Source organism: Rattus norvegicus, chromosome 17 (assembly GCF_036323735.1).
Source record: "Rattus norvegicus strain BN/NHsdMcwi chromosome 17, GRCr8, whole genome shotgun sequence".
NCBI lineage: Eukaryota > Metazoa > Chordata > Mammalia > Rodentia > Muridae > Rattus > Rattus norvegicus.
The window spans coordinates 14571415-14583879 of record NC_086035.1 but is presented as its reverse complement, the minus strand read 5'-3'; the positions used below and the strand labels follow the sequence as shown (position 1 = coordinate 14583879).

The window sequence follows — 12465 nt, the reverse complement described above, 5'->3', positions numbered from 1 at the left end:
ATGTCCTTCGTTCCTATTTTGTTTTCTATGTTTTTGACCTTTGTAATGACAAATGAACATCTTTTATTATTATTATCTATTTTGTCTCCTTTCTTAGCATACCATAAGTTATGGTTCTTTTAGTTAGTGATTGCCTTAAAGTCCCCAGTAAAGAAAAAAAAAAACAAGTGGGGCTACAAAGGAACATCCACAAGCACAGGGTCCTCCTGCTGCTGTCAGGGAGCATGGTGATTGCAGACACATAAGGTGGAAGCTGCCTAAAGTTGTCAACCGAACCCCCCCCCCCAGATGACTATTGGTCCCTTCCTCTAAATGCCAGGCCTGTTCCTCAAACCACTCACTCAAGAGGTCCCTGGCTCACTGAGGCCTGGATTAGTCTGGCCACCCTAGTCTTTAGGGGAGCAGAAAAAGCTCCCTAAGAGAACTTCAATCTCCAGGCTAACTCTAGAAACTGGGTAATGGTCCTTAGGGCTGAAGGCTGGAAAACATCTCCCTAGTCACAGGTTTTTGAGGACACAGGTAATAATAGCATGTTCTAAGTAGTACCTGTAACCAGACAGACTTTGTGAGAGGGTCAGGGTGGGATTCCAGGAGCTGTCAGTCTACGTTCTCCCTAGATCAGTGAGTAAATCTAGAGCACCCTAGAGCATTGCCTCTCTAGGCCTTCCCTTCAACCTCTTACTCCATGTGGCGGCAGGGGTGTCAGAATCAAAGTGACAGCTCTAACACTGTTTTCCATGATGCTACCTTTATTTACTGTAACTTGGAAACTTATTAATCCTAAAGTGATATCATACTCCCAACCCTTGCCCCACCCCTCATCCCTGTGTTTATTTCCAAGGCCTTTGACCTTCTAGAGTCCCTTGGCAGCAGCTGGATCAGTCCTGAGTGAGGAAGAGCTGTTTTGTTTTGTTGGTTTTTTTTCCTCACTCTGGGGTTTTGGGATAGAGGAAGGGTGAAACCTCTGTCCACTTGGAGGGGACATCACACAGGAGGCTTAATGCCTCTTCTTCCTTTTCCTTTTACGGGTACCTAGTGTCTCGTGATTCCTCTTCTGAGTCTGTGAGAGGTGAACCAGCTCCAGAGCTGAGAGTGGCTCTTCAGACACCCCAAAACCAGGTTCTAAGTTAGGCTTCTTAGCCGTAGGAACCAAGCCTCCAAAGACTGCTCGCTTCTTTGACTTGACAATTGGACATGGATCAGGGCTAGGGCCCCTCATCTTTGGGCATGGTTTGGGGATACTAGCAGAGTCGGGGAGATCTGCATAGGGGCACATTTGGGGAGATAGTCTCCAGGGCACTAGCCTGTACTGGGAGGACAGGAGGAAAGACAGGCTATGGAGTTCCTCCTTGTCCTCAATGGTTTTGCCCAGTGGCCCTTGAGGGTCCTCCGTAGCAGAAGTTCCTCTGAGGATCCCCGCGCATCTGGATCCTGGGCTTTGGTTATGTGCTCCTCTGCCACAGGGAAAACCAGTGGATCCATTGTCTACCAGTGATGGTGAACTTTGATTACTGGGGTGGAGAGTAGCAGGCTTAGGCCCCCATAGTTCTGTATTGGTGCCTCCAAGACACTGCTGGTCTAAGGAAGCCATTCGTGAGGAAGCAGTCTGTGTACTGGCTCCTTTCTGGGCACCACAGTCATCTCTCTGTGCACCTTGGCAGGCAGGCAGTACAGAAGCGTTGGCAGGATTCTGAGGGTCACCAGGATTCAGAGCTGCTCTCTCAACTCCTTTCTTCTTCAAAGCCAGGCAGTGCTTCTCTATCAGCTGCAGGAGGAAACGGGTATGTAAGACCCACCACAGGCTGGAAGGACCAGAGAGGGCAAAGCACTGGGGTGGAGTTAGCCAAGGGAATAATCAACTATCTGAGTGTCAGAGATGGGCTGACATGCTTTGTTCCTTACAACTGTGCATGTCACGCTGCCTGCGTCCCCTTCTGGGTGAAGCCCGAGGCAGGATGACTTGACTTCCCATAGGTCAGGGTGAGTTAAGGTCACATGGTCTTATGAACATGGTCTTCTCTCTGTTCACCTGCTGTGTCTCAGTGTCCCATTCCATTCGGGGTCCTTCCTGCCCCGTCCAGTTTACCTAGTGTCTCTCTATATCTTATATACATGGTGTCTGGTGGCCTCTTCTTAACCTATTGCTCCTTCCCCATGTCTCTGGCATTCACCTTCCCTGTATACCTGGTCAATCGTGAGTTCTTCCTCATGCTCCAGCTCCTTGGTTAGAGCCAGGATGTCCATTTCTGGTTTGGCAGATAGAATTTCTGCCACAAACTGGGGGTTTATTATGGCCTCTACCTATAAACATAAGTAAAAGAGCTTGAGTGCCAGGGGCAGGGAACCTCCAAGCCAAGAGGACCTCTATCTTGCCCAATGCTGTTGACAAGTCATGATGGTAACCAACATTCACACACACACACACACACACACACACACACACACACATGCACACACACACACGCACACACACGCACACACACGCACACAGAGAGAGAGAGAGAGAGAGAGAGAGAGTGTGTGTGTGTGTGTGTGTGTGTGTGTGTGTGTGTGTGTTTGGGGGAAGAGATAGAGGCAGAGGCAGAAGGGAGAGCAGGCTCATTAACAAGGGCTAGGATGCCAAACTCAGAATCTGGCCCACCCTAGGGCTCCAGATGTAGCTCACCTGCTCAACAAACCGTTTCTGTGAGCATAGCTCATCAATGTAGCTCAGGAGTCCCGCGTCTGAGTATAAGTCATCTCCTTCCTGCTCTGTCCCACTGTTCTCATCTTCCTCCTTTTCCTTGGGGTCTCCTGCGAATGGCTGAGGAAACCCCTCCAGCCAGTCCATGATATCCATGTACTCCTGCACGGCTTCTGGTGGAATTTCCGTGGGTGTTTTGGCCTTTCGTAACTGCTGGTGTCTGAACTCTGGGAGATGGGCAGAATCGGTCCTGGGGACAGTCTTCATAGAGGTACATTCTAGGAGACAGGAAAGCATGATGCTACATGGACAGAGACCACTGACACCTCAGACAAATCATGCAGGACATATAGTTCAGGGGAACTAAAATAGCCTAGGGCAAGCCAAAACAGTTGTCTCTAAAACTCTGTGAGAGGGGATGTTGCAAGAGGTGGTATGCAACAAGTGAATATTTAGAGCCACCAATATTTCAGTGCCCAGGTTCTGATCACACGGTGTTTGGATGCTTGGTGAGATGAAGGCAGAGAAGCCAGTTCAATGATTACCCAGTTCAAAACCAAGGGCTGCAAGGAACCCCAGGCTACATAGCAAATACCCCATCCTGAAGGAAGAAGCCTATGTGTGGGACAAAAGTCTATTTTTACTAATTTGGCCTCTGTATAGAATCTAAATATATGTGAACCCTACCTGGTTCCTTAACCGCCTTGGGAGCTGGGAGCCTTGGAGGATCTTGCCTTGGTGCGGTTGCAAGAACTTGGTACTGGATGTTTCTCATTGAGTTCTCCATTTCTTCTGCATTCTCAAATTCTGTGAACCTAGGGATGAAGGAGGCCATGGCCCAGCATGGGAGATTACTATGGTGGTAATGTGCACAGGGTCTTGACATAGTCTGGTACAGACACATGAAGTTGCTGACCTTGGGACATAACCACAGTTCTGAGGGACCCTACATCCCTTGATCCTTGCAGGGAATCAAACATGTTTGAGGTGTCACAAGCAGGGCTTACATGAGACTCCTCCTTAAGTCCCATCTTGACCTTGCCTAGAGCCACACAGAAGAGCCAGTTGCCAAGATGGCCACAGATATAACTGATGGAATATATCAGGAATCTCGGACCAGCTGCAGAGATGCGAGAGCGGAGACTGGGCAAGCTAGGATAGCCTGGGAGACAAGGGCCCAGGAGATGTCGGGAGAAAGCAGAAGGGAAACTGAGAGGTGTAACTGCCTCCTTCTGAGAGCTGTGTGCATGAGGGCGTCGCACACGGTGCAAAGGCAAAAAGAGCAGAGACGTGTTCTCAGAGTGTTTAAGAGCCATCCATCTCCTGTGCGCTCTCTTGAGTCTCACCCAGTATGATACATTAGGATCAACTGAAGCAACTCTCTTGAGACACAGTGGTCTCTACTGCCAAAAAGAGAAGTGACTTAACTGTTAGCTGGCATAGCAGTCTTTACTGTGAAAAGATGGTTTAATTGTCAGGTAGATGGCATTAAGACTTGTGAAGCATGTGGCCTTTGCACATCCCACAGTGCTAGAGGAGAGGAGACCCTATGTGCAGGGTAACTGCAATGGCCTAGGGTGATCCAAAACAGTCTTCTCTAAAGATCTGTGAAGGGAGATGTTGCAAGAGGTGCTATGTCTTGAACTCATATGGGAGAGCACTTGGAGACAACAATATTTCAGTGTCCTGGGGCTGGAATGGGTCACTTCTCCCACCCTGACCCTCAACAAAAAAGCAGGGATAGATACTCATGACCAATGAGATCAGAAGCTGCTGGGACCATGGAGCAGAAAACCCAGCACTATCGGAAGTGAGAACAGCCCTCTGAACAGCAAGATTACCCTCCTGGCAAGGTGTGGGTAATGAGCTCACCAGACCCAGCTCTAGCTGAGCAGAGTCCCCCAACACACACCCTCTTCAAGATGCCTGACTCACAAGACCCATCTACATCTAAACAGCTCCCCATGTGCCCTCCTTTAAGATACCCTGACTCACTTTTCTGCCATCTCAAAGAAGATCATCCGGTCATAGTTGCTTGTACACTGCCATTCCTGCAGCCCCCTCCACAGGCCTTCCTCCACATTCATGGTGGGCTTCCTCCGGGCCAGGGACCGAAGCACTGGACTGTAATTCATTAGGACCATTCAATCTAATGATCGGCTTATACCCCAGCCCCAGCAGGCTCAGCCCAGACACATCTATGTCTTTGTACCAGTGTAGTGTTAGCCTCCAGGAGCCCCAGCAAAGATCAACACAAAGATATATGCCTGTTTCTCTAGTTGCCATGTGAATTCTCCATGTATCACCATGTAGGGGAAAATGAATGGGGTTTAGGATCGCAACATGAAAGTATGGACAACAGAATAAAAGTAAAAGTCACTACAAATGGGACCTTGGTGATAGCTAGGTGTAGGTCATGATGTGGGGCTCCCAGGATAGGAGAGTGCTATTCCAGGAAGGGAGAAGAAACTCTGAAGTTTTCTTTTGGTCCAGTGAGTCAGCCATGGACCCTTCACCAGAGCTGGGTCTTCTAGGTCCTGCCTGGGTCTCTAGTGTCCAGAACCATGAGAATATAGTGTCTGTGGTTTCAGTCATCTAGTCTACCTGGTCATGTAGCTGAATTGGCTGGCAAAATGCCCCAGAAAGATCTGGAACCTAGGGTTACCTGGGGCAATGGCGCGAATGCTTGCTGAAGATTAAAATGGAGCAACGGCCCCAATGATTTCCCCAGTGCAGGTCCAGTGCCTTTCTGGCCTAAGGGGAATTCCCCAGAACAATGAGGTGGGGGACACACATCCAGGTGTGCTCTTCCCCACCCCCACTGTGATGTGCTGTGGGCCCCAAACCCTCCAATTCATGCTTGAAGATAAAAAAGTTAAGGAGAAGAATTACCCAATGGAATCAAATTCCTATGTCCAAACCCTCGATCCCAGGACTTCGGGATCCAGGGTGTGACATAGCTGCTCCTCAGACTGTGTCTCTCTAAAGTGGCCCCATCAACTTCAGCACCTTCCTTGTCTACCTCACACTCACGGTGCTGGAGCCCCAGGAGGACCTTCCGGTTACAGATCACACTCACATGAGGAAGCAGGAGAAAGCCGCCACATCAGGTGTCTGGGGCAAGTGCCTCTGGACGAGTGTCTTGATATGCTGCCAGCGTCGGAAGTTCCCATAGACACTGTCTGGCTTGGACAAGTAATTTTCTGGGGAGTTTCTGGCTTGGATGTTGGCTGGGACACTCTCTCCATATGCTCCTTTCGGAGGTGGTGCTGAGGTCACTGGAGACCTGACAGGAACTAGCTGGACAACTTGCTGTGTGGTGGGAGGGCGAGGTCCCAGGACCCATGTTCCCTCTTGGGGCTGGACAGCCGAAGCAATTCGTGTATTAATGAAGGTGTTTGCAGCAGGTGTTGCCATGAAGAGTGGAGTTGAGTACCCCATACCCACACCTTGGGCCCCAGGAATATTGTAGTTGAGAGGCACCTGAGTGAGAACAATGTTGGCATTATGCACAGGCTGGACGGGCCTGCCCAGTGTTCCAAGCGGTACGATGTTCAGGGGAACAGCTGCATTCAGGGCAGTGCTCCCATCTTCTGCCACCAACGACATCCCAGGCAAGGCAGACAGGACTAGAGGATTCCTGGGAGAGATGCCCGCAGTCATGAGGGGTGCTGGGGGCTCCCAAAATAACTGGGGTGCTGGTTGGGGGGCAGGGGGGAGAACAGGCAAGGTTGCAAATGTAGACATGGTGGCACCAGCGTTGACAGTCATGTTCTGTCCCAGTGAAGATGCTGTGGAGATAAAGGAGAGAGTGGGAGGATGAGGGAAATCGCACAGGAGGGTGGCTCTCTGATCCTGATAATTCAGTGGAAACTGAGGGAGAGTCACCGGGAAGAGGAAACTATACAGTCTGCAGCTGTCCCTGAGTAAATCCCCTGCGGGAGTCATCTGCCTGAGCATTGTCACAGCAGGGACCTTCCTCCACAGTCACCAAGATTCCCAGATCACTGGGCTGTCTGTGGAGAGGAGCCCCCCCCACACACACACCAGCTTTCCCCACCTCTGAGAGTCCCTTTCAGGAATCTCTGGCAGAAAGCTCAACAGTGTTCTAGTTCTCTACCCAGAAATGGATCAGTTTGTGTCTCCCTCCCCACTGTCTCAGTGCTGATGCTCACGGGAGGCAAGGCACCATCAAGGAGGGCCAGTTTCTGGAAGGGTCTCTGCGAGGGCAGCAGGTTTCAAATAATTTGACCTCGGCTCCTTCTGAGTGTCCCTTTCACACCCTCAAAGTTCCCTCCCTTTCTAATCCAGCGCAACAATCCAAAAGCAACACCGAGAGGTCCTCCAAGCCAGTACTCTGGAATCCTAGAGGGGATCCCGTAGCAACCCCTACCCATGCTGCGGCTCCCGCTCCTAATATGCCCACAGGAAACAGTAAAGGGATAGGTTCAACAGCCCCACACTGACAATTACTGGTCCCCACCATGGATGGGAGCTGTTCCCACAGCACCAGTGTGTAAGCCATCTCTCCAAAGCCTGTCCTTGCCATCCCTGCAGTGGCTGTGGGAGGCCGCAATGGAGTGATGAATGGAGGGGACACCAGGAGGTTTCTGGGGTTTATCACAGCTACTGACATTGTCACAATTTGGCCATGAAATCTTATGAGCTCCCACCTAAATGAAGGAATGACTTGGGGATACAGTCATGAGCCCGATGCCAAGCAAGATGCAGATATCTTAAGTTATGGCTGTTCAGCAGGAACTCAGGAGGACCACATCAAAGAGACAAGCCCAAAGATTCTGCGCATGATGACCAGGACACACATTCTAGGTCTGCTTAACAGTAACTGTAGAACATGTAGAAATGGCTCTCCCTCAAGCCTCTGGCAAAGGAAACCAGCCACCTCAGAACCCACTAAAACCAACAGCACTCCGCATCCCATTCGCTTGCCAAAGCAGTGTCAGGGAAGAGAGGCGTCCTGTCACAATGAAACGATGGGCTAAGGGGACTGTAGAGATAGTGCCAAGACAACACCTCTAAATTGATATTTTAAAACAGTCTAAAGATTCGGAACAAGCACCAACATCTTCCCTAGTTGATGTCCTCTAACAATTCTGCCTCTGTAGAATCAAAGACGTTAACCACCCGATAAGCGAGAAACCTTCCCTGGGTGGGAAGGTGGAACCCCAGACTGCCAGTTGATGGAGTAGCCTCTACTTCTATAGAGAGGGCCCCATGCAGCTGGTCTCCATCTTGCCATTTGTCTCAACGGTCCTTCTCAGGTCTAGGATGGCTCAGTTAAAATTCCTGGAACCCACAATTTCATTGAGCAAGTTCCAGCAGTCAAGAGAAGTGACCCAGAGATCAGTTGTTGCCTAAGAACCTTCCTTCTCTGGACCACCACAGTGACCCATCCCAAACACATACGAACTGTGTTCAGGAGACCTGCCTGCCATACAGGAAGAACTAGTCCAAGTCTTCTCATCAGCGGACTTCCTATGGCAACATAGTTGCATCACCCGCTCTTTCATCAGTCTCCAAGGTGAGACGTCCTTGTAGAAGTCCAGAGCTCTGTCCCCCCACTCCTTAGTCCAGTCAGTCATTGGGAGTATCGAGTTTAAATTGCCTCTGTCAGGCTGTTAGACCCCCCATACCCTGACACTCCAGCCTTACCTTCTGAAGCTATTCCTATAGGCTTGGACAGTAACCACGCCTGTCTGCTCAGGTCCATGTCGAGACAATTCAGATAAATCACACCCAAGAGTCACCAACGTGTGGCAGACACTCAAGAGAGTCAGCCACAGCTGAGAAAAGTTTGAAAGTAAACAGCTCCGGAATGTGGCATACAGCATTCTAGAGTGGGGGTGGGGCAGGAAGTAGAACAGGACTGGGGGAACATTCCGTGAGGGGTTGTGGCAGGTGCACGAGAACCTTGGGGTCAAGTCAAACGATGCACCCTTGTCGGAGATACCTGCACATGTTTGGGGTTTGCCTCATGCCTCTTCTCTCATTCCTCCTCCATAGACCTCGTTTGACCCCCTTCATCCTGGGTTCTCCATCCCTTCGACAGAGGGTAGGCTCTTGAATATTTCTTGTAATGTTCCATTTACTCTGAACAAATTACAACATATATTCAGACAGACATTAAGGGTTTCAGTAGTAGAGGAGTACAGCATATTTGAAAAGTTGATGTTGGGAGATCCAATGGCTCTTCTTGCCATGAGCGTACCATTCTTTACAGAGTCCTCTTTCTGTGTCCAATCAGTGCGGTGCTAGGACGGCTGTACCCTGCCCACGATAGCCTCTGTTACCATCTCCTTTTGCTAGAAGTCCTAGCTCGTGAAGGCATTACTCGGTGTGTAGCCTACAGGACTCAATGCTGACATCACTTCTCTCTGGCTCAGTGATACTGAGTCCTATTAGTGCAAACATCTTTGACAACAGAATTAAAAATCTAGTCACTATGACAAAATGAATTCGTAGGCTTTGGTGACAAATTGGCCCTCCCGAGACTCTCAATGGGAATAGGGTTAAATGTGAGAGACAGAAGAGGAAATAAATTCTCCCACTCCAAGGTGAAGGGGCTTGGCATTCTTAGTGCCCTGCTTTTCCAAGCGTACAAACCCCACTCCCTGTGTACATTTGACAAAGTCAGCATTCCATCTACCATGCCCAATACAGATTCCTGTGTGCATGTGCCCACCTTATTCCTAGCTCCATCATGACACTGGATTCACCAACCGTAGGCTACCATCTTCCTGGTTTTTTTGTAATTTGCTGGTATCCTTAAAATCACGTTTCCTGGTTGCAGGAAAAGACTATCTCTGACTTAATAGAATTTACCTGACAAATAGTTAATGTTAGGATGCTAAAGCAAAAGGCATTCACAAACAAATTACGTTTGCATGGACTGAAAATGCTATCACAATGCATGTTGGGTGGCGCAGGGGGCCCAGGGTAACCTCAGTGAGTTGTTTGCATTTTGCATATCAGGAGTCTTTGAGACTTATCTGATGCAAAGACACCAACTGCAAGTTTTCAGTAGCATGAGCTATTCAGTACTCCATCATAAAGAACTTTGCATTAGATGATTTTACTCCATTACAGGATAATGTCTGTTCTGAACACGAGTAAGGTGGACCGTGCTAACTGTCCTTGGAGGCTTGGCAAGTTAAATATGTGTTTGATTTGTGGTATTTTCTGATGATACAGAGTCATGACTGAAGGAGCAGGGGCTCTTCTGTGTGGGGGACATTTGTGGCACCCTTAAAAAAAAAAGCTTGTCTGGTTCCTATTTTAATATTGTGTATCTCATTTGATCAGTGCCGAATGCTGGGGGACAGCAGTCTCATTTTGTATTGTGACAAGAGGGTTGCTAGGAAATGGTCCCAGTGGGGACGATCCTGGAAGCGGCTAAGTGCAAGCCTCGCTGCTTCCCTGGTAGCTGTCCCACAGGTTTGGGAAAGAAAGGGAGGTTTAGAGGGACCCAGACTATCAAGTCTCAATTAAAAATATTATGTCAAATTTTACTGGAAACATTTGTGAACCAACATTTATTGGCAGGTCTTAACCCAGTGGATGTTGTAGGAGGGACCCTAGAGGCAGAGTCTGGATAAAGCATGTCTCAAGAGTCTCCTGGGTCTGAATCCCCCAAACCCCCATTGTTTCTTAATGGAGTTTTCAAAAAGTATGGGAGAGGAACTTTAAAAGATGCAAAGGAGGGGTTGAGGATTTAGCTCAGTGGTAGAGTGCTTGCCTAACAAGTGCAAGGCCCTGGGTTCGGTCCCCAGCTCCGAAAAAAAGAAAAAAAAAAAAAAAAAAAAGATGCAAAGGAGACAAATGTCATCCAAAGTGTTGGGTCCAGAAGGAGTCATATCTCTTCAACAGTGTTCGGTGAGGACACTAGGTGCATGGGTGGAGGGTTTGTAATCCCTGGTTTTAAGGAGGGTTGGCTGGCACAGGTTCATTGAGGAGGCAGGGCTGGGGAGGGGGACGGCGGCGATGTGTTCTTTCCTCTCCCCGCAAAGCTCTACGCTTCACCTGAGAGCTCCTCTTTGTGCATGCTATTGGAGTTCTAGCGCGAGCTCCTCCCCACTACCCCCGCCCCATCCCTGTTTCCCAGCATCCATCCGTTGTGTCCACCCGCTCAGACAGATAAATAAACAAGGGCGCGAGCACGCCAGCGCGAGCACGCCAGCGCGAGCACGCCAGCGCGAGCACGCCAGCGCGAGCACGCCAGCGCGAGCACGCCAGCGCGAGCACGCCAGCGCGAGCACGCCAGCGCGAGCACGCCAGCGCGAGCACGCCAGCGCGAGCACGCCAGCGCGAGCATGGAGGACGCTGGAGCGAGCACGCCAGCGCGAGTATGGAGGACGCCTCTTAACGTTTGCTGAATATGGCGGCGTCCAGAGTCCGTTATAGAGAAAGAGGTAACGGAAACTCAGGCCTAACTTCCTGAGCATGCAATCAGCATTGTGGCTGCTTCTGGCTGTCAGTTCCTTGTGTCTTGCAGGCAGTGTGGCCTCGAGTGACTTCAGTACCCTCCTGAGGCCATCCTGACGCTCAGAGTTCTTACACCACTGGAATTGGCAAGTGCTCAGACCAGGGTTTCTTTCCATCATTCCGTAGGGTGCCTGGCTTTTGATATGTGTGTTGGGTGCGGATGGTATTTTTCTTGTTCTTCCCCCTTTAAAATCAGTTATTTTACCAAGTGCCTTGAGGCTAGGCGCATTTTCTCCCACTGAGGTCAGACAAGGCAACCTAGCTAGAAGAACATATCCCACGGACAGGCGAACTGCTTTGGGGACAGCCCCTCCCCAGTTTTTCGGGACCCACGTGAAGACCAAGCTACATATCTGCTACATATGTGCAGTGAGGCCTAGGCCTAGTCCATGTATGTTCTTTGGTTGGTGGTTCAGTTGAGAGCTCCAGAGGTCTAGGTTAGTTGATTCTGTTGGTCTTTCCGTGGAGTTCCCATCCCCTTGGGGTTGCAATCCTTCCTCCTATTCTTCCATAAGGGTCTCCAAACTCCATGCAGAGTTTGGGGTATGGGTGTCTGCTTCAGTTTGAGTCAGCTGTTAAGTGATGTGTCTCAGAGGACAGCTATGCTAGCTAAGCTCCTGTCTGCAAGCATTACAGAGCATCATTATTAGTGTCAGGGGTTGGTGCTTGCCCATGGGATGGGTCTCAAGTTGATTGGTCATTTCCTCAACCTCTGCTCCGTCCCCAATCCCTGCATTTCTTATAGACAGGATAAGTTTTGAGTGGAAAGTTTTGTGGGTGGGTTGGTGTCCCTGTTCATCCACCAGACTTCCTGCCTGGCTACAGGAGGCAGCATCCCCAGGCTCCATACTCCCACAGCTGAAGATACCCCACCCATTCTTGGGTACCTTCCCTATCCCAGGTCTCTGTCTCTTCCTGGAGATGCCCCCTATGTCCACCCCTCCCTCCCCCTGTCAGTTTCAGATTTCCATTTATTCTCATGGCCATCTGGCCAGCCCCTCTGTCCCTCCAATGCCCCAACTCCCCTCCCGAATCCCTGTCCCATCCACTTCTCTCCCTCAATTTGCCTTCATGACCTTTTCATGCCCGCTTCCAGGAGAGATTCAAGCATCCTCACTTGTGCCTTCAGTCCTATCGAGACTCCTTGGGTCTGTGGAGTATAACATGCTACTTGTATTTTAGGGCTAATATCCACTTATAAGTCCTTACCATGGCATGCCCTCTTGGTACTGGGTTACCTCACTCAGGACTCACTCAGTCTCAAGTTTCACCCATTTGCC

The 12465-nt window shown here is 49.9% G+C and overlaps 1 protein-coding gene and 1 long non-coding RNA gene across 3 annotated transcripts in view; one reads left to right on the top strand and one right to left on the bottom strand.

The window, feature by feature from the left end:
- Window positions 1–733: 733 nt before the first annotated feature.
- Window positions 734–8506, bottom strand: Nutm2f (NUT family member 2F). Its single transcript, NM_001419755.1, has 7 exons — window positions 8357–8506; window positions 5763–6474; window positions 4679–4807; window positions 3371–3498; window positions 2666–2961; window positions 2185–2301; window positions 734–1765 (listed from the first exon to the last, which is right to left on the bottom strand). The coding sequence occupies exons 1-7, from the start codon at window positions 8412–8414 to the stop codon at window positions 998–1000; spliced, it is 2208 nt and encodes a 735-aa protein (NP_001406684.1). The 5' UTR covers window positions 8415–8506; the 3' UTR covers window positions 734–997.
- Window positions 8507–11025: 2519 nt separating this feature from the next.
- LOC689316 (hypothetical protein) overlaps window positions 11026–12465 on the top strand; it is a 63942-nt gene continuing 62502 nt past the window's right edge. For both annotated transcript variants that reach the window (NR_144439.1, NR_144438.1), the window contains exon 1: window positions 11026–11112. This is a non-coding gene — a long non-coding RNA (hypothetical protein LOC689316). The remainder of the gene's footprint in view (window positions 11113–12465) is intronic.

Bases quoted from the DNA above. Each gene is read 5' to 3' on its own strand.
- Nutm2f (NM_001419755.1), bottom strand. From the start codon at position 8,414: ATGGACCTGAGCAGACAGGCGTGGTTACTGTCCAAGCCTATAGGAATA. The intron at 6,475-8,356 runs GTAAGGCTGGAG...TTATCTCCACAG, and splicing joins TATAGGAATAGCTTCAGAAG to CATCTTCACTGGGACAGAAC. The intron at 4,808-5,762 runs GTGAGTGTGATC...AATGAATTACAG, and splicing joins GCTTTCTCCTGCTTCCTCAT to TCCAGTGCTTCGGTCCCTGG.